The sequence below is a fragment of the Peromyscus maniculatus genome, chromosome 10 (assembly GCF_049852395.1).
Source record: "Peromyscus maniculatus bairdii isolate BWxNUB_F1_BW_parent chromosome 10, HU_Pman_BW_mat_3.1, whole genome shotgun sequence".
NCBI classification, from domain to species: domain Eukaryota; kingdom Metazoa; phylum Chordata; class Mammalia; order Rodentia; family Cricetidae; genus Peromyscus; species Peromyscus maniculatus.
Window position 1 is genome coordinate 6,311,974 of NC_134861.1, and position 22,035 is coordinate 6,334,008.

Genomic DNA, 22,035 nt, shown 5'->3' on the forward strand with positions numbered 1-22,035 from the left:
CCACATGGTGGCTCACCATCCTGAGTAACTCCAGTGGCCACCTGTAATGAGACCTGGTGCCCTCTTCTGGCGTGCAGTCACATATGCTGTATACATAATAAATAAATAAATCTTTTTTTTTAAAAAAAAAAAAAAAAAAAAAAAAAGCTTTCTTTATGGGCTGGAGAGATGGCTCGGCTCTTAAGAGCACTTACTGCTCTCATAGAGGACCTGGATTGGGTTCCCAGCACCTGCATGGTAACTCCAGTTCTAAAGGATCTAATGCTCCCTTCTCTCCTTTGTGGGCACTGTACACATGTGGCATACAGGCAAAAAAAACAATATAAAAAATTTACAACTGGAAGTTTTATGCCCATGTCTCGAGACCCCCAAGCAAGACCACCACAGAGCCAATATCCCATGCAAGTACAAAGGTGATTATTAAAGCAAGCCAGGCTTGGTCCTTGTCCAGTACACTGGCTGGTCAGGTGATGGAGGATGGCCCTGAGCTCTCAGAGTGAAGGGTTTTTAAAGGGAAAAACCGCAAGCTAGGGGGTACAAACAAGCCTTTGCATTTCAGGGTCATACTTCAGTTAACAGGAACGGTTAGCCAGAAGAACTACAGAAGACAAAATACATTTGGAGACTCTCCCAGTACTACTGGAGTCTTCCATGGATTAAACCTTTGTTTCAGCTATTTCTTGGCCAGCAGCCTACCCGCCCAGGGGAGCTGGGTCACCTTGACCGGAGTCTTAACTGGGTATTTCTGGAACTTGGTTCAGCTTTTATTTTGTATTGCTAGAAATGAAGTTTTCTTTAAAATGGAGTTTGTCTTGCTCTCTCAGAAGTAGACTAACCAGGGTGGACACTGGTAACTGGAAGTTGATTTAGTCAGTAATAATTGAATATCTTTTTTTGTAATAATTGAATTTTTTTTCTTAAGATGTCTTAGGCTAGAGAATTGCCTCATTGTTTAAGAACACTGGCTGGGCAATGGTGGCACACACCTTTAATCCCAGCACTTGGGCGGCAGAAGCAGGTGACTCTCTGAATTCAAGACCAGCCTGGTCTACAGAGCAAGTTAAGGATGGCCAGGACTACACAGAGGAACCCTGTCTCCCGGTGGGGTGGTGGTGGTTGGGGGGGAGAAGACGGGGGACACGACACAAAACAAAACCAAAAACACTGGCCGCTCTTACAGAGGACCCAGGTTCAATTCCCAGATGGCAGCTCACCATCTGTAATTCCAGTTCCAAAGAATCCAGTGCCTACTTTTGAGCTATTCAGGAACCATCCATGCAAGTGGTACATGCACATACATTCAGGCAAAACACTCATATACATAAATAATAAATAAATCTTAAAAGGTGTTTTTGATGTCATACATGGTGGGCTTAGTGCTAATGAGATGGGCTCTGGTTTTACAGGTGAGGGAATTGATTACACAGGATTTGACCCCAAGCCAAGTGCTTAATCTCATTTGGTTTTGATTTTGTGAAAGGATCTCATTCTGTTCCCCAAGCTGGTCCTCCAGCCTCAGCTTTCAAGTGCTGGGATTGCACACCAGTGCGCGGGCTCATGTGTGTGTGTGTGTGTGTGTGTGTGTGTGTGTGTGTGTGTGTGTGTGACCACAACTGGCTTTAATAGCCTGCTTGAAGATTCATACCCTTGGTTCTTTCTGTAGAAGAGACACCTGGTTGAACTTATCTGTTCTATCTGGGCCTTAATCTTTTTTTTCCCCTTTTCAAAACATTTATTTAATGTTTATGGTGCTTTTTCGGGCATTTATGTCTGTCCCACGTGCCTGGTATTCATGGAAGCCAGAGAAGGGCATTGGATCCCTTGGAGCTACAGCGAGACAGGTGGTTTTGAACTACCATGTGGCCATTGGGAATCAAACCCAGGTCCTTTCTTTCGAACCATCTATATTCAGTCCTTTGACGAGGTACAAAACCTCTTACCTTCAAAACACTTCCTAGCCCGACCATTTCTCATAGTCTGTCACTATCCAAGCCACCCCATCTCCCACAAGAATGCCTTCAATACCAGTCTTAATGTTTGACTCTTGGCCCTCTATTTGCCATTTGCCACAGAAAGACACAATGGTCTTTTCAAAACAGAAACAAGACCAGCCCCTCTGTCTTGCTCCCGTCTCAAGCCTGTTTCCCCTCCTCACTCATTTTCTTGTTCTTCTGTTTGCACTATCTCTGGTTTCTGGCATTTGCTGTCTGTTCTGCTGCCATGTGGATTATAATCACTAATTAAGAAAATGCCTTACAAGCTTGGCTGCAGTCTGATCCTTTGTTTTTTTTTCAAGACAGAATTTCTTTGTGTAGCCTTGGCCTTCCTAGAACTAAACTAACTCTGTAGACCCAGGCTGGCCTCGATCTCACCGAGATCTGCCTGCCTCTGCCTCAAAAGTGCTGGGATTAAAGGCGTGCGCCACCACTGCCCAGCTAAAAGTTTAGTCTCAACTGTGGGCTTGCATAAAATAAAAAAATAAGTTAAATACTTTCTTACTTCAAGAGGGAAGAACCAGGGCACAGTCACAATCTGAATAAAGTAAAATTCAATTCCAACAGTGTAAATAACTCAATGGCCAATGTCTGGGATTCACTCACGATCTTGTGGGCTCTTCCAAGGGGCCTGGGTTACATCTCCAGCCCCGCCCTCTGCAGCACACACAGCTTGCCTTCTAGTCTCCGGATGGCTTTACTCCACTGCTGCTGCTGTTCTTGGTGGTCATCCCATGGCATTGGCATCTCACCAAGAGCCTCTCCTGGGCTCCCTTCAGGGACCCCAGCCCTGATACACAGTGCCAAGCCTCAGCTTCTCTCCATGACCCCTTCATGCCTTCAATACCAGTACCACCTGGGTGACTCTTACACTACCAAGTTCAGCTGCCCACAGGAGGTGCAACCGTGGCTACTTCTGGAACACAGCTTCTAAGTACTGGTCCTGAGGAAATCCTTTCCAGAAGACTTCACCTCAATGATGCTAGTCTCTTCCAATCACCGTGAATTTCTTAGCTCTAGATAACCAGCATCAACTGTCCCAGTAATGCAAAGGTTTCACTTCAGTGGTGCTAGCCTCTTGTTAATCAAGGCTGACCAGAATGTCAGTCTCTTAATTCAAAATAGCAAATGGCCTTGATAGAGTCTTTAAACTTCCCCCTGAAACCCACAAGCCAAGCCTCAAGATTCTATCTCCAAAGCTCCTACAGAACAGCTCACTGAGCTCTCAACACTTAATGGCTTTTTTCTCTCCCTTTTTTAAAGCCCAAAGTTCCAAAGTCCTTCTATAATTGTCCCCAAAAGATGGCCAGATCTGTCAACAATAATATCCCACTCTGCTGGTACCAACTTATCTTAGGGTTTCTAACACCATGACCAAAGCAACTTGGGGAGGAAAGGGTTTATTCAGCTTTTGCTTCCATATAACAATTCATCCTCAAAAGCAGTGAGGGCAGGAACTCACACAGGGCAGGAACCCAGAGGCAGGAGCTGATGCAGAGTCCATGGAGGAGTGCGGCTTACTGGCTTGCTCCTTATGGCTTGCTCAGCTTACATTCTTATAGAGCCCAGGACCATCAGCCCAGGGGTGGCCCCACCCACAAAGGACTGGGCCCTCCCCCATCGATCATTAAGAAATTGCCCTAGATGCTGGAGAGATGGCTTGATGGTGAAGAGCACAACAGCTCACAATCATCTGTAACTAGTTCCGGGGAATCCAATATCCTCTTCTAGACTTGGAGAGTACCAGGCACAAACATGCAGGCAAAACCCATGCATATAACATAAAAATCTTTAAAAAAAAAAAAAAAAATTAATCCCAGAACTTGGGAGGTTGAAGCAGGCAGATCTTAGTGAGTTTGAAGACAGCCTGATCTACATAGCAAGTTCTAGGACAGCCAGGGCTACATAAGAGATCCTGTTTTTAAGGCATTGTGGGGGATGAGGTGATGGCTCAGTGAGTAAGACAAGTGCTTACTTACTGCCTGTCCCAGTCACTGTTCTGTTGTGAAGAGACACTGTGACCAATGCAACATTTAGAAAAGGGATCATTCACTTGGGGACTTGCTTACAGTTTCAATTAGTCTGTTACCATCATGACCAGAAAGAGAAAGACATGGTGCTGGAGCAGCAGCCAAGAGCTTTACATCCTAATCCACAGGCAGCTAGCTGGCAGAGAGAGAGAGAGACTGGGCCTGGCATGGGCTTTTGAAATCTCAAAACCCATCCTCAGTATACCTCCTCCAATAGAGACACACCTACTCCAGCAAGGCCACACCTCCTGACCTTCCCTAATGGCTCAGCTGGGGACTAAGCATGCAAAGCCATGAGCCTGGGGGGCCATTCTCACTCAACCACCACATTGCTCAAGCGTGAGGATATGGGTTTAGATTCCTAATGCTCCAAAAGATGGACATGACTGTGCCCAGGCCTGGGACCCCAGTGCTGAGGGGAGAGCAGAGACAGAAGTATCGGGGCTTGCTGGCTGCCAGCCTCACTTCAAGTTTAGTGAGAAATCCTGTCTCAAAGGAATAAGGCAGAGTGATAGAGCAGGGCACCAACATCCTCCTCTTCTGCAACCTCCCCTCTCACCTCCCCCTCACCCCCAGTTTTTGGTTTTTACCTCTACAAGTTAGGTGGAGAAGAGTACCCTTTCCTTCTTTTTTTTTTTTTTTAAAGATTTATTTATTTATCATGTATACAGAAGAGGGCGCCAGATCTCATTACAGATGGTTGTGAGCCACCATGTGGGTGCTGGGAATTGAACTCAGGACCTCTGGAAGAGCAGTCGGCGCTCTTAACCTCTGAGCCATCTCTCCAGCCCCAACCCTTTCCTTCTTGATGGGCAAACCCAGGAACATTTTCTGATTTTTCTTGTAAAGCCCTTTGAGTACTTCTCGTTGCTCAGACAGAAATATTCAGAAAGCCTAGAGGTGCAACCAGCCCAGTTGTATGTGGTAATGTTTACCCTAGAGAGGTGGGGGCAGGTGCATCACTTGTACCTGCTACCCCTCACACATTGCTACAAAGGAGGCTGGGAAAGGTAGGCGAGCAGGTGTCTGTAGAAAACTCTAGGGAGGAGCCAGTTGAAAGGGCGGTGCTACTCCAGGTCAGGAAATCTGTTTAGAACAAGTTCAGTTTAGATGAGACCAGAGTGTAGGGGTGGTGGGGAGCTGGTTGTGAATCTAGACCTCAAGGTTTCTGGAGGCACAGTTGAACACTAAGAAGTAGTGAGTGACTGTTTAAAGCCATGTGCCTGGAAGCAGTTCCAGACAGAGAATAGGTAGGGGAAAAGGTCTGTACCCGGGCATGGCCTCATATCCAAGTTAGAAAGCAAAAGAGAATCTGCAAAGAAGACTGACAAGGGACTGGAGAGATGGTGCAGAGGTTAAGAGCACTGCCTGCTCTTCCAGAAGACTCGGGTTCAATTCCCAGCACTCTTATGGCAGCACACAACTGTCTGTAACTCCAATTCCAGGGAATCTGACACATTCACACCAATGTACAGAAAATAAAGTTAAATAAATTATTATTTTTTTTTTAAAAGAAGAAGAAGACGACTGACAAAGTCCCAGGAAGTTAGGAGGAGCACTCAAGACCCCAGAAGTCAGGAGTGAGATTCAGGGAGACAAAAACAAAAAAAACAAAAAACATTTTTTGCTGCTGCCAGGCCAAGAAAGAGACCTGGTGTGTATTCAGTGACATTGGGGGCATGGAGGGCACTGACTGAGGGCGATGTGATAGGAACAAAAATGTGAGGACATGATTGACAGTGAAGGACAGGCACCAAAGCTACACAGAGAAACCCTGTCTCAAAAAACAAACTAAAAATGTGTGATGAAAGAGAAGAAAAGTGAGGTGGGAACTGGAGAGAGACGTGGGGCACAGTTTCTGTGTGAACTGCAGGAATTACGGTATTTATGTCATGAGAGACAAGCTGACAATAAGGAGACATTCTGGGGGGAAGGTGGGTGCATAAACAGACCGTCTCAACACTGTGTATCCAGAGATTGTGGGCAAACAGTTGTGGATGACTGTGTCATCCCCACCCTCCCCAAAGCGTTGGGTTAGGGGAAACAGTAGAGTGATGTCTAGACCTTCCCTTCTTGTTTTATTTTGTTTTTGTGTTTTGGTTTTTCGAGACAGGGTTTCTCTGTGTAGCTTTGCGCCTTTCCTGGAACTCTCTCTATAGACCAGGCTGGCCTCAAACTCACAGAGATCCACCTGCCTCTTCCTCCCAAGTACTGGGATTAAAGGTGTGTGCCACCACCGGCCAACCTGTTTTTGTGTTTTGAGACATTCTCTTGTTATGTACCAGATTAGTCCTGAACTTTCTCAATCCTCCTGCATCAGTCTCCCAATATACTTTGCACTTTAGTCAGTTGTAACAGTGGTTGTTCTAATTCCCCTTGAAAAGCAGGGCTCCAGGCTTACTGTTGTATAGTGAGAGCAGCTGTTCTCAGATGGGGTAGTGCTCAGTTTTGTTAACAGCTGTCCACAGGCTGAGACTCCCACCCTCATATAGAGGAGAAGCCAGGTCCATCGGTTAGCCACATCAGCACCACGTGGGGAAGGTGTTTTCAAGTCAAGTTTTTTGAGAAGAAAATCAAAGTACTGAAACCTGATTATGTTTATAGCATTTAATATCCATAAGGTAAATAATATGTATAAAAGTTATAAATGCATTTCTTTTTTTCACAAAAAAAAAATCAATCTAGATATTTATAGTAGTGAAAGTTACCACTTTAATATTATAACGTTCTCCAAAGAAGAAAGAAACTTTTACTGTCAAGGATGTAATTCCTTTATCTAGATTTCAGATCAATATTTTGGAAAATGAATTGGGTATGATGGTACATGCCTTTAATCCCACGACCCAGGAGGCAGAGGCCGGAGAATCTGTGCAAGTTCAAGACAAGCCTAGTCTAAAGAGTAAGTTCTAGGCTAGTCAGGACTACATCCTGAGACCCTGCCTCAAAAAAAAAGTGTATGTGAGTGATTGCATGTTGTCATGTGTATCACATAAGTAAGTACCTGGTGCCCAAGGAGGCCCAAAACAAACATTTCAGAAACCAGGGGGTCATCTGAATTGAAACAGAGAATTGAAAGTTTGATCTTTGATGAGGGAAGTCTAGTTGCTAATTAGAAGTCAGTGCTCTGCTTAAAGTCAGTGTGATCACTTGTCACCGCTGGGACATGTTTGATTTCCCCCAGGGAAGTGGCACTTCTTAGATCACGCCACTCAGAAAGAGTAGGTAAATGTTTCTCGGACCTTTGCATCTGCTCACTCTGTCACCACAGCTTTTCAGGCACAGAACCACAAAAGACAATGAAAACATTGTGCACCAGAGCCACCATGGTAGTGCACAAACATAATCCCAGCATGGTGAGCAGAGACAGGCCAGCCTGAGCTACATGGTGAGACCTTGTCTCAAAACAGTCCAAAGCCTGGTGGTGGTGGTGATGCACACCTTTGGTCCCGAGCACTCAGGAGGTAGAGGTAGGTACCAGAGTGAGTTCCAGGCCAGCCTGATCTACAAAGCTAGTTCCAAGACATCAAGGGCTATACAGAGAAACCCTGTCTGGAAAAAACTAAAAACAAACAAACAAACCATACCAATTCAGTGGGGGGGGGGGGGGAGGAAGGGAAGGAGGGAGAGAAAGAAAGAAAACATTCTAAACTGGTAGAGCTAGTGAGACTAGCTTAGTGTGGTGTGTCATTGGCCACTCCTCCCCATTCCTCTGTGTGTGTGTGTGTGTGTGTGTGTGTGTGTTTTGAGACAGGGTTTCTCTGTGTAGCATTTGGAGCCTGTCCTGGAACTCACTCTGTAGACCAGGCTGGCCTTGAACTCAGAGATCTGCCTGCCTCTGCCTCCTGAGTGCTGGGATTAAAAGTGTGCACCACCACCGCTCAGCATCAGTATAAATATTTAAAGCATTAAATTTTCAGCCCCTGACAGGTAGGTAGGTAGTTTCAAGGAGCAGGGCTCAGTATATGCAGATCTATGTGCAGCTCTTCCTTCATGTGCAGAAACACCTGCAGAAAAACTAGACTTTAAGACCTTGTTTGCCTGCTTGTTATGATCTCACAATTAATGATGAAAAAACCTTTAATTGTATATAGTAGTTTCAAACTTAGAAAAGTTATTAAGAAATAGTGACTAGAAATCCAAGATACCCTTACTCAGATTCTGCAAACTCCATGTTGTTGGTATTCTCTTCTACTGTATGGATCCTGGTGTCTGCAGTATAGAGCCTGGCCAACTCCATAATGTAACTGTTTCAGCTTCTCCTATGAGGACGTTTCTTTCATTAATTGTGGTTAAAGCCATGAAGCTCACATTGATACAACATTGTAGGATTTCTAAATTGTGCTTGGTGACCCACACCTGTGATCCCAGCACTCAGGAAATAGATGCAGAGGGACAAGGAGTTCAGGGTTATCCTCAGTTACATAGGAAGCTTAAGGCCAAAGCCTTGGCTGCAGGATGAATTGCCAGTCAGTAGGGCTGGGAGAGATGGCTCAGTTGTTTAGTTAAGAGTGTGTACATGCTGCTCTTAGAGATGACCCAAGTTCAGTTCCCAGCACCCCTGTTGGGCCACTCCCAGCCATGTAACTCCATCTCCAGTTGGATCTGACACCTCCCCTGGCCTCCACAGGCACCTGTACTCATGTGCACATACTCACATAGACACACACACACACAGAGTTAAAAAGTAATTTGAGAAAAAATTTACATTGTCAACCAATTCATCAATTTTTTTTTTTTTTTTTTTTTTTTTTTTTTTTTTTTGGTTTTTCGAGACAGGGTTTCTCTGTGTAGCTTTGCGCCTTTCCTGGAACTCGCTTTGGAGACCAGGCTGGCCTCAAACTCACAGAGATCCGCCTGGCTCTGCCTCCCGAGTGCTGGGATTAAAGGTGTGCTCCACCACCGCCCGGCTCAATTCATCAATTTTTATTTATTTGTTTGTTTGTTTATTTTGTAATGTGTCTTAGAGGCTTTCCGTTTGTGAGCTTTTGATGGGCACATACTGTTTATTGGGTTGTCTACAGTGCATTTCTTTTTTCTTTTTTTTTTTTTTAATAATTTATTAACTTTATTTTATGTGCATTGGTATAACAGTGTCAGATCTCCAGGAACTGGAGTTTCAGACAGTTGTGAGCTGTCATGTGGATGCTGGGAATTGAACCCGGGTCCTTTGGAAGAGTAGTCAGTGCTCTTAACCACTGAGCCATCTCTCCAGCCCCGTCTACAGTGCATTTCTACATCAGGGGGACAGTGTGCCTTTTGTGTGGAGTCACTCTAAGTATCAGATATCAGAACATTCAACATTTTCTTCAAGGAAAAATAAGTAGGTCAAATAAACCAATTCTGTTTCTAAATAGAATCCAAAATTTTCTTAGTAATGATTTGTTTTTCTTGGTTGTAGCCCCGGCCACTATGAATATACTGCCATGCCCCATTTTCTGGGGTCCTTACAGAAGCTGCCTCTTGAAACCTTCAGCACGGGTAAGGAGCAATTGAACATCTGTTTACTCACCTGGAAGTTAACTAAAGTTGGAAAAACATAGGGTTGCTAGAAAGAAATACCTTTGAAGCACTCCTGTAAGTCATGGGGACTGGCGTGTCGTCCTCACTGGAGCCTCAACAACTATTCATTGTCTGAGTAGTAGCCTGCTGTATGACTGCCATTCATTGTTGGGTATTTGTTTCTAGCTTTTTCTCCACAGACAGTCCTACAGTAAATGTTTGCCATTTTCAGGGTAACTGTGTAGAGGCAGAATTCCTGGGCCAGGCCAGGTGGTGGTGGCGCATGCCTTTAATCCCAGCACTCGGGAGGCAGAGCCAGGCGGATCTCTGTGAGTTCGAGGCCACCCTGGGCTACCAAGTGAGTCCCAGGAAAGGCGCAAAGCTACACAGAGAAACCCTGTCTCAAAAAACAAAAAAAAAAAAAAAAAAAAAAAAAAAGAATTCCTGGGCCAGAAGGTATCTGTAAGCTAGGCATGTTGGTGCATATCTATTATAATGCCACCTTCAGTAGCTTGAGACAGGACGATAATAGGTTTGAAAGCTTGAGCTATATATTGAGACTCTATAAAACGTTTATGTATTTTGCACTCTAGTATTTAGGCCAAATTGCTCTTCAGAGAGTCTGTTCCAGTTGAGACTCAATGAGTAGAAAGTACTGTGGAGTGGCACCTCCCCTCCCCCAGCACTGTGGAGTGAGAACTTGGTGGTCTGGTTGGGTTGTCTTTATTACCCACATATCCTTTTGTTTACCTGCTGAATGCTGTTTCTAATGGACCAGTACCGATCCTGGGAGTAAAGTGAGCTGGTTGATGAGACCAACAGAAAGCCTGCCACAAACATGCTACTTAATGGGAGCACTTGGGGCTGTTACTAATTAGTAACTGCATGCTGGACTACGCAGGGAGAGCTCAGCAATGAACATATAGTCTTATTTCATTCAGTTCCCAGTGCCCATGACTGTCTACAGGTCTGGCTCAGGTTGATTTTCTCTGCCAGTTAAAGAATTGAAAGGAAGAATTTCAAGCTAAACAGGTAGCAGCAAAGAATTCCCAAGCACCATAGACAGAATCAGCAGCAGGTGGAGAAATGGGTTCACTGGGGGTGAGGAGACACAGGCATGCAGCAGGCACCCAGAAAAAGACCCTCCTCAAAGCAGAGGGGGAACTGGGGAAGCCGAAAAGCTGAGTCTCTTCTCAAGGGCGAAGCTTTTTAAGTCTCTTAACTGCTTCAAGCCAACAAAGAGTCTCGGAGGAGGATCGACCTGAGGACCATTGCATAACCAATGGCAAAGATCCAGAGCACAAGACAGCAGTTTGGTGATGATGTGTATCTATAGTGGAGCGTGTCATATGCGTGAGGTAGCATCTGGACATAAAAAGAGACACTTTCGGTAGTGCTCTAATTCCTACTGAGAGCATAGTTAGAAGAACAGCTGGGGCGGTTTGCCCTTAGGAAGAGAACAGGCAAGAAAGCCACCCTAAGAACCCTCGGCAGGCTTGATCTCTGCCACCATCGTCACCAGAAGCTACACTGTGGAGAAAGCCATTGGTCTCCTTAAAGAGTTCAAGGAGCCTTTCAGCCAACTTAAGTTTGGAAGTCAACTGTTGAGTTTCTTCTACTCTAACCTCATGTGAAACATTAAAAGACAAGGTTAGAGAGGAAAGCTCCTTGACATCATAATTAACATAAGTCTTGTTTAATGAGGTGAGGCGTAATTGTGTAGCTGGCACTATGCACCAGAACCTTCTTACCAGAATCCTGTAGAAGACCTACTGGCAGTGCCTTACCAGCAAGCAAGGCTTCTGCCTGTGTGCCAGCTGTAATGTCCTGTGGGGGGCAATATGGGCCAAACCTGAGTAAAAGCTGGGTTCCATTTGTTGAAATTACACCAGGACAGCGGCATCTAATTGACATTTTTAAAGAGAAATATTTTTTTTAATAGGGTTATCCATCAATGTTCCGGGGTCACGGTTTTGATATCTTTTGTTTTGTTTTGTTTTTTATTTTTGTTTTGTTGTTGTTTTGAGACAGGGTTTCTCTGTAGAGCTGGCTGACCTGGAACTCATTCTGTAGACCAGGCTGGCCTTGAACTGAAGGGTCTTTGCCTCCTGAGTGCTGGGATTAAAGGCTTGTACCCACCCATTTTGACATCTTGACTAATTCCAAAAACCTGTGAGTTTGCCAACGGGGTATCTGGCAGGTGACATGATTGGTACACACCTGCAGTCCCAGCACCTGGGAGGTGGAGGTGGGGGATCAGGGAGTTCAAGGCCAGTCTAGATTACACTGAGACCCTATCTTTTGTTTTTTGTTTTGAAGACATTGTTTCTTTGTGTAACAGCTCTGACTGTCCTAGAACTCGATTTGTGGACCAGGCTGGCCTTGAACTCACAGAGATCTACCTGCTTCTGCCTCCTGAGTGCCACTTGGCTGAGAGGGAATATGATTGGTTAGGACAAATATCATATTATAGCTGTGAGAAGTGCTCCTCTAGAAACAGTGTTATCAGGAAGAGAATCACTAATGAGAAATGGATGTTCAAATTAACATCTCATATGGTTAAGCATAGCATCTGAGAACTGTTAAACATATTGATTATTTTATACCTGTCTATACTTTTCTGCTGGGTGTTGAAGACCATGTAGGTGGCCAAAACTAATTATCTGTCTGTCTGTCTATCTATCTATCTTCATTTTTTGGTCAAGGCCAGTTGAAGATTGGTCCTTGAGAGTTACTTGGGCTTGGGAGGGGCCTTTGCTTCCTCTAGTCTTTCTTTTGTGGGTTAATCCCTCTATGTGAGGATAAGTCAAAGGACTGGCTTAACCATTGTTTCATTTGGGAATGTGGAGGAATTTTTTCCTCTTTGTTGACCCTCCTCTTTGCAGGCTTGACACTGGTCAGAGCCCACTCTTCCCTCAACAAGAGGAGGAGTGATTTTCCACAGTTCCAGGACAGGATATTTTGAGAGATGTGCCACTGTTTCCTGGGACTTTGGTGACCTTGGAGGACAAGGGGGAAAATATTCTCCCTTTTAGTTCCTCTGACCACATCAGTGTATCCTTCCAAATGTGGTTATTGAATACCCAGAGATTTGTTTTGTTTTGTTTTGTTTTGTTTTGTTTTGTTTTGGGGGACAGGGTTTTTCTGTGTAGCCCTGGCTGACCTGGAACTCACTCTGTAGACCTGGCTGGCCTCAAACTCAGAGATCTGTCTGCCTCTGCCTCCCAAGTGCTAGAATTAAAGGCATGTGCCACCACTGCCTAGCTCAGTTCAGTATTTTTAACTAATGTGTAATATTTAGGTAAAGCCTGAGCGAAAACTAAGCAGTTTAAAATAAACCTTGAGTAGACATACCTAAGTTTACTACAGCTGGAATCTGTGGGTCCGTGCTGTAATATTTAGCAAGATCTAGGTGATCCTATAAGTAAAAGAAAATTTGGACATAGAAAATTTGAGGAGAATTTTCTTCTTGATAACAGAATAGCTCTAATTGGAGGATGGCATTATAATTAAGAATTGCCCCTGGGAGTCACTTTTTATTTTTCCTAGAGGGTATTTAGGCCATGCATTGGTTGAGAAAAGACGAAAGCTTTCTTCTAAGCGTCTGCGAGTCTAACTTGTTCCATTTGTCCAGGAGGCAAGTGGGGAACTTGAAGGAGTCTTGGAGAGTTTCATTCCCATCTGTAAAGTGAAAACAAGATTGAAAGAAGCAGATGGAAGTTCACGTAATCTCTCAGACCAGCATCCAGAGACAGCCATACCTTGCCAATTGAAGGGTGGTCAATGCGACCTAAACTCCTCAAGACTGGTTCCCAGTGTGGGACTGAGTTGCACTTATCCATGCCTGAAGTTCCAGCCCTGCCACTTTTCACATGTACCCTAAGTATCATTATTGGTTGTATTTTATTTTCCTTATAGGATAGTCAAGGTTAAGATGACATGCATTTTGTAAGACAGAGCTTTTGGGTTTTTTATTTGTTTTCCTGGGATCTAAATAATAACCTGTTTTTGTGATGTAAGCTTAGTAACCTCTAGCTAGCTCCTGCAAAGGGGAGTAGGACCCCAGTGAATCTGAAATAGTAGCCTAAACAATAACAAAGGGGATCACTTGTTCTGTCTTGGGGTCTCCCTAATCTCATGTCCATTTTTCCTTTTGAGCTGTAAATCATTATTATTATTATTATTATTATTGTTGTTGTTGTTGTTGTTTTAAATCCAGATAGGAAGCAAGCATGATAAACACCCATGATTGATTGATTGATTGATCAACTATATCTATCTATCTATAAGTGGATACAGCAAAACCACAAACAAGACCACTCCATGGGTCGAAAGAAGTTTATTAGGGAACAGACTGCCCAGTGTCTCACAGGGTGGAGAACAGCTGCCCAGCCTGGGAGAGCAAGAGCTTTCACAGGGTTCCTGAAGGCTTATGGGTAGATCCTTCCCTCTTGAGAGATTTTTTTTTTCCTTGCCTTGGGTAGAACAGGGTACCCCAGCTGAGCCCACCAGAAGGGGCCTGTGCCTGATGCAGTCAGGTCAGCTTATGTGTAGCCGACATCCCTTGAGGTAGATAGCTGGTTAGGGAGGAGTGAGGAAGCCATGCTGAGGGTTAAGTTTCTGTCTTCTCATGGCCATCTGCCCCAGCTAAGCGTGGGTAGCTGTCGCAGGGTGTCGGCAGCTGTGCCACTACCTTAGGGCCCCACTCTGTGGCCTAACACTAAATTAGGTGTAAACGGAGGCTTTTCTGTCCCACCCCAGTCCTGCAGCCGCTTCCCAAATAATTGACTCAGAGGCTTCATATTAATTACAAACTGTTTGGCCTATGGCTCAGGCTTATTACTAGCTGGCTCCTAACATCTTTTTTTTTTTTTTTTAATTTTATTTATTTTATTTTGCAGTACCATTCAGTTCTACATATCAGCCACGGGTTCCCCTATTCTCCCCACTCCCACCTCCTCCCCTTACCCCCAGCCCACCTCCCATTCCCACCTCCTCCAGGGCAAATCCTCCCCCGAGGACTGCGATCAACCTGGTAGACTCAGTCCAGGCAGGTCCAGTCCCTTCCTCCCAGACTGAGCCAAGTGTCCCTGCATAAGCTCCAGGTTTCAAACAGCCAACTCATGCAATGAGCACAGGACTTGGTCCCACTGCCTAGTTGCCTCCCAAACTGATCAAGCCAATCAACTGTCTCACCTATTCAGAGGGCCTGATCCAGCTGGGGGCCCCTCAGCCTTTGGTTCGTGGTTCATGTGTTTCCTCCATTCATTTGGCTATTCTTGTTTTTTCAATAATTGAGTAAAACTGAAATTTATTATAAGCCACAGTCGTCCTAGGGACCTCCATGCTATATATATAGCCTCCATGGTTCTATGGGTTGTGGTCTGATTGTTCTTTATTTTATATCTAGAATCCACTTTGGCTCTTACATCTTAAATTAACCCGTTTCTATTAATCTATGTATTGCCACATGGCCTTGGCGTTACTGGTCTGCTGGCATGTTGCTCCTTGGGCGGCTAGCTGGCATCTCTCTGACTCTACTCTGCCCTTTCCCTGTATCTCTGCTTAGATTTCCCACCTGCCTCTCTCCTGCCTTGTCATAGGTCAAAGCAGCTTTATTGACTAACCAATGGGAGCAACACATATTCACAGCATACAGAAAGACATCCCACATCAATTAGGAGGGACTTCTTACAATTCATTCTATGTAAATTGGGTTTTAAGTCCCTGTAATTTAAAGGATAGTAAACAAAGCAGAACAACAACAACAACAAAATTGTAAAAGAATTCAGAATGTGATCATATTAGATTGTTTCTTTTTTAAACCTGTTATTGCAATTGAAAGCCTCAATTTTAAAACAAAGCAGAACATTGAGAAAAAAAACATCTTGGAGGCCTAGTGTTGCCTCTTAAGTCTAATTAAAAAAAAGAACTACAGTAATAACCAGAGGGCTTAGTCGGAAAGGAAACTTTATGGGTGCCACCATATTTGGTTTATGCCATGTGGTTACATTAACCAAGATGGCAGTGAAATCACATGCCATTGGCCTTCTTTATAACATTAGCAAAGATGGCCGCCCACCACATGGTTGCTCTGTCTTGATGAGGTCAAAGCCAAGATGATGGCAAGCCACGTGGTTGCTTTTTGTTCCAGGATAGCCTGGCTCCCTGATGAGGTGCGTCCCTCTCCCGTCTCACAGATTAAATGCGGACCTTTTTACCCTTTTCCGTAAACAGACACTGTGGTTAGTTAGCCTGGGTATAGGAGGAAGCAGAACCATGGCCTCAGTGGGTAAAACAAGGAGACAGGAAGGAATTCCATAGTCTAAGCTCAGAGGAGCAGAGTAGCTCTGATCAGGTGGAGGCCTCTCAGATAGCTTCCTTTTTTCTAGAGAGAGGGAGAGAAGAATTTAACCACCACCGAATTTAAATTCAAAGCAGCAATTTGCCTGTCTCAGTCCCAAGCGGGCAGAAGAGGCAGGAGGTTCAGGTGCTTTGGAAATCCAAAGATCTGTCTGTCTCCACAGAGAACTATTTCCCTATAAATGTCCTTCCTTCATGCACCGGGGTCAGTGAGCAGACGGTGCAACATTGCTGTGGAGCCAGACCCTAGGTTAGTTTTAGTACCTTTTCACAGGTTTCTAGTCACCGAACAGTTTCACTGGTTTCCTAGGGTACACACTCTCTTTCTTGTAAAGAAAGAAGAAAATAAAATTACCAATCCTATTCTAGGACATGGACCAGTACCAGCAGCAGCCTAACAGACACATCTTCCTATCCTTTCAGGGTTTAGTCTGATTTCTAACCTTGATGAGTCAGTGTTCCTCAGAAGAAATCCTGGACGAGCCTCCAAAATGCTACAGTCTAGGAGTCTCAATCAAGTGCATTTCTCCTGCCGGTTAAAGGAAAAATCTCAAGCACAATGAGCAGACACTGCAGACAGAATCAGGAGCTGAAGAAAGGAGTTTACTGGGAGTGAGGAGACAGACATGCAGTGGACACACAGAGAAAAGAATGCTCTGAAAGCAGAGGGAGAACTCAGGAAGCCAAAAAATCCTGTCTCTTCTCAAGGGATGGGTTTTTTAAGTCTCTGAAGAGTTTTTCTCCCCTAATTTCTGCTTGGTCAGTTTGAAGATAGATGGTTGGTTGGCCCAGAACTGTTGTACATCATGAGCCAGGCTTGAACTTGATGAGCTAGTCTGTCAGCAGGGGGCCTTGTGGAGGGAGACAAAATGCCTACAAGGCTTTGTTTTAAGCTGCCAGGCTTTTGTCTCAAAGTCAGGAGGGTGAGGAAGAAGCTGGCCATATTGGAAATTTGCCACCTTTATTACCAAGCCATGACCCTTCTCCTTGTCTGCTTACCTAAGACCTATCTAACTCCTAGTCACTCACAACCAATTGTAACTTCAGCACTGGGGCATCTGACATCTTCTTCTGGACTTGGCTATCACCTGCACTCACGTGAACACAAACACACACATAATTACAAAAAAAAAAAGAAGAAGAAGAAGAAGAAGAAAGAAAGAAAAGTCCAGAGAAAAACCTATAAATGAAGCTGACTGTGCTAATCCCAGCACTGGGGAGACTGAAGCAGGAGGACTACCTTGAGCTTGAGGCCAGCCTGGGATGTGGAGTGAGACTTTGCCTCAAAAAGAAGGGGAGTGGGGACTGGAGAGATGGCTGAGAGGTTAAGAGCACTAACTGTTCTTCTAGAGGTCCTGCGTTCAATTCCCAGCAACCACATGGTAGCTAATAACCACCTGTAATGAGATCTGGCACCCTCTTTTGGCCTGTAGGCATACATGCAGGCAGAACACTGTATATGTAATAAATAAATAAATCTTTAGAGAAAAAAGGTATCAGGAAACATTGAGCAGTGTGCTCTGTGGGTGTCAGCTGCAGTTCAGAAAGAGCAAAGCAAATGGTAAGTCTTGCTCTTGTTGTGGGGAGTCCACCAGAGATGACCACTCAGACACAGTTTATAGCCTATTGAGTCTTTTTTCCATTTGGCACTCAGATATTTGGGACCCAAGTATACCCCAAGTATTTAGAGTAAGGGATTTTTTTAAGACCAAAAACCATATCCTGGTATCTTGCTCAGCAGCTGAAGGGGGATGTTTTGGGCAAGCAAGCAGTTTAACAGAAACAAAGATAAATAGCTAGGACATCTTGACCTTAGGTTCTTAGAACAGAATTGGGTAGTTTTCCATGGAATTCTCTATCAAGGAGATTTAAAAAAAATTTTTTTTTTTTTGTTTTCTTTCTAGACAGGGTTTTTCTAGTTTTGGTGCCTTCCTGGATCTTGCTCTGTAGACCAGGCTGGCCTCGAACTCACAGAGATCCACCTGTCTCTGCCCTCCCACCCCCCAGTGCTGGGATTAAAGGCATGTGCCACTACCGCCTGGCCTGAGATCAAATTCTTATTAAGCCTGAAATGGCCTCAGCAAGAATACAAAATGGAGGAACTTTTGGACCATCTTGCCCTGTCACACTCTGAAAAGTCTTTCTTGATCTGATCTCTCTTTTCAGTTTTTAAATTAGTAGTGTCAGATTTCTGAGGCAGCCTAAAGAAACAGGAGGCGGGAAGAGACGGGAGTCTGACCTTTCAGCAGATGGGATGTGTTCATTGATGTGAACATTGAGGGATAGCGTCACTCCTGAGTGACTGGCTGAGGAGACTGCCAGAGAGAAGATGGCTGCGGCCCTTTATAGGGTGGAAATGACTGCAGCATGTAGCTCATGTTTCCCTCCTGTAGACCATACCTCCCAAAGTTGCTTGTTCTGTAGGTGGAGTTTTCCTGTTGTGGCATCAGTGTCCCAAATAACCAACACTGAGACTTAATATTACTTATAAATGCTTGGCCAATTGCTCAGGCTTGTTACTAGCTAACTCTTACATTTAAATTAACTCATATGTCTTATCTGCACTCTACCATGAAGCTTGGTATCTTTTCCCAGTATGGCATGCTCATCTCGTTCTCCCTGGGTCTTCTGTCGACTCCTCTGACTCCACGCCCTTCATCCCAGCATTCTTGCCATCTCAGGCTGTCTCACCCAATTTCTTCCTGTCCAGCTATCAGCCAATCAGCTTTTTATTAACAACCAGAGCAATACATATTTACAGTGTACAGAAGGATTATCCACAGCATTGTCCAAGACAAGGCAGGCTGTCCCCACAGATAACTTATCAAGTAGCAGATTCATTAGGAATGATTAGACAACGGACAAGATTTATGACATCCTTTGCTTATTTAAAAAAGAACCAGCACCAGGTGGTGGTGGCGGCAGCGCACATCTTTAATCTCAGCACTTGGGAGGCAGAGGCAGGTAGATCTCTGTGAGTTTGAGGCCAGCCTGGTCTACAGAGTGAGTTCCAGGACAGGCTCCAAAGCTACACAGAGAAACCCTGTCTCAATAAAAAAAAACCTGAAAAATAAAAATGAAAATAAAAAAGAACCAGCAAGCCTGTGAAATGGCTCAGTAGTTTAAGGAACTTGCCATCAAATCTGATAACCCATTTGATTCTGAGCATTCACATGGTACCTGTACAACACATTTGTGTGTGCACACACATACACAGATTAAATAAATACATTTTTTAAAACGAACCAGTGCTAAGAATGTAGCTCAGTGGTGCAGCTCTTGCCAAGCATGTTCAAGACTCTAGATTCAGTCCCCAGTACTACAGAAAAAAACCAAAAGAATTAGCTGGTTGTGGTGACCAACACAAACAATCCCAGTGCTAGAAAGTCAGAGGCAGGAGCATCAGTCAGTCTTAGATACACAGTGAGTTTAAGGCTGGGCAGGCTCCATGAAACCCTGTCTCAAAACAACCGAAACCAAATAACTAAAGCCAGCCACTAAAATGAGGTGCTGTGGGGCTACCTCCCTCCATCCAGTCAGCGGCACATATCTGCTCTTTGCTGTTGGAATTTCTAGTTTGTTTGTTTGTTTGTTTAGTGTATATATTTAAGGTATACAGCATTTTTTTTTTTTGAGGTAGAGTCTTGCTGTGGAGTCCAGGCTTGAACCCCTTTCTCCACCCTCCTGGGTGCTGGGATTATAGGCATGTACCACCAGGTTGCCCAGCAAGGTAGAGCGTTGATGCACTTATCTTGAGATACATAGTAAAGTGATGTAATTCAGCAAATTACTGAAATTATCATCTCATGTAACTTCCTTTCTTATTGTTGTTATTGGTAAAAGTACTCCAAATGTACTCTCTTTTGTCAAGTTCATATTAATATGCAGTATTGTTAACAATAACCTCCTCATTTTTACTTCTGTCTCCCAGGCTCAGAATCTCTGCTTGTTTTTTGTTGTTGTTGTTACAGGTGCCAGAAAAATCCATACTGCTCCAGCCCGGTCCTTGTTCCTGCTGCGCCCTGTGCCCATCCTGTTGGCAACAGGTGGTGGTTATGCGGGGTACCGGCAGTATGAGAAGTACAGGGATCAGAAGCTTGAGAAGCTGGGATTGGAGATTCCACCCAAGCTTGCTAGTCACTGGGAGGTAGGACTGAGTGGGCGCGACCTGCTTGCATCTCAAACATCTGTCACCATCTAAATTGCCCCCATTGAAATCGTTTGAACAAATCACATCTGCTTTCCTGGGGCTCAGGTCTCTGGTAGATTTTGAACTATTGTGGGAGTCACACCTTTGATGTGCTGTCAAGCTTGTCTTCCCAAGCACCTGAGCAGAAAGTGCTTGCTGTTAGGATCACTTATTGCACAAGTATTGCCACCAGCCATCTTGGCTCTTGTTCTGGGGCTGAGGAGGGTGACCTGTTGGCTTTTGTGATATGGATTCATTCTCACCAGGAACCAGACTGTTGGAATCAAATTTCTTTATTATCGTTTGTACTCAGAATGCCCCACACCAGTTTGTTACATGGTAGGGATAGGGCAGCCACACTATTCCTGAACCATGCATCTTGCATAATGAGGCACCTTTTCCACCAATGCTTCCTCTGGCCCAGGTGGCCCCTGATTCAGTAGACATTCAGTCACTATTGAAATATGATGTAAAGGTGTAATTTTAGGGCCAGGGAAATGGCTCATCAAGTAAGAGCATCTGATGTGCAAGCATGAGGATCTGAGTTCAGGTCTCCAGCCCACAACTACGAAGCTAGATGTGGTCATGTGACTTGTAACTTTTTCTGCCGTGGGAGGGGCAGACACAGGAGGGTTGCTGGGGCTGCCTTTAACTTAGGTCAGGGTTCAGTGAGATACTCTGCTTCAAGGGGACAGGGTGGCGGGCGGTGGAGCAGAACGTCTGACATCCACCTCGAGCCTCTGTTCCGATCGCCGCACATGCGTGTCATGTATGTACTCCTACGTGTTTTCAAAAGCCCCACAAGATTGCCTTCTCTTCATCCATAGTTTAACAAAAGAAAAACCTGACTCATCAAAGGACCAGTGGGTGGTCCCCGGAGCCTGGACAGAAGAAGCTGAGGACTGAGACTTTCTGGTATTTGGATTTTCTCAGGACTTCCTCCATATAGTTTATCTAATACAGCTGAAGCCTGTGTAAGACAGTGGCAGGGCACCAGCCTGCTGATGGCAGGGCACCACACACGAGCTGTATGAACTTGGAAATGGGCCCCAGCCTGCTGATGGCAGGGCACCACATACCAGCTGTGTGAACTTGGAAGTGGGCACCAGCCTGCTGATGGCAGGGCACCACATACCAGCTGTGTGAACTTGGAAGTGGGCACCAGCCTGCTGATGGCAGGGCACCACACACCAGCTGTGTGAACTTAGAAATGGGTACCAGCCTGCTGATGGCAGGGCACCACACACCAGCTGTGTGAACTTGGAAGTGTCGCTTTCTCTCTGGTCCTCTGCATCCTTAGGTGTGAAGTGGCAAGTTGGGTGAAAAAACGAATGATGCTCCTCCATGTTCTAAACAGTCTCTGTAGCTGATATTTGTTGTCACTGGTATGTGATGAGCTTCCTTCCAGGATAGTGTCTGGAGTGTTTGGGGTTTAGACCATTTTCCTCCAGTAAAATCCCATGGTAAAGATTTCTCTCCGTCCCCTCCCTCATTCCATCCCTTCCTCCTCCTCCCTTCCTCCTCTCCTGCCCTCTTCCCTTCCCTTCCTCGCCTCCCTCTGCCCCTCCATTTCTCTGTGGCACAGAGGACTGAACCCAGGGTGCCGTGCATGCTGTGAGTGCTTTGCCACTGAGCTGTATTCTAGTCCTTTTGAATCTTACTTGAGCCAGGGTCTTACTAAGTTGCTTAGGTTGGCCTCAGACTTGTCATTTTCCTACTTCATTCCCTGCAATAGCTGGTCTGAAATGGTGTGCACCGTGGCTTACAGGATGGTTGTAAAAGGATGGGGTCAGGTAACTTGAAGAGGCCATGCCTAGACTGACAAGACACTGTTGTGTGTGCCTGTGCGGTATGAGGTCTCAAGCACCTGCATTTAAACTGTGGGAGTTCGGTAGTCACCCTTCCTTGAGTAACATGGCTACAGGAGTCCTGGGTTTTCACGTGAGATGCCGGCAGTTCA

At 45.0% G+C, this 22,035-nt stretch overlaps 1 protein-coding gene across 4 annotated transcripts in view; it reads left to right on the plus strand.

Annotated features, from left to right (window-relative positions):
- The window catches only part of Pisd (phosphatidylserine decarboxylase), a 48,184-nt gene that overhangs the window by 3,124 nt on the left and 23,025 nt on the right, over nt 1-22,035 (plus strand). For all 4 annotated transcript variants that reach the window (XM_042285747.2, XM_006972907.4, XM_042285748.2 and 1 more), the window contains exons 2-3: nt 9,423-9,502; nt 19,858-20,033. In XM_042285747.2, coding sequence (XP_042141681.1) covers nt 9,434-9,502; nt 19,858-20,033 — 245 coding nt within the window. In that variant the 5' untranslated portion in view covers nt 9,423-9,433. The remainder of the gene's footprint in view (nt 1-9,422; nt 9,503-19,857; nt 20,034-22,035) is intronic.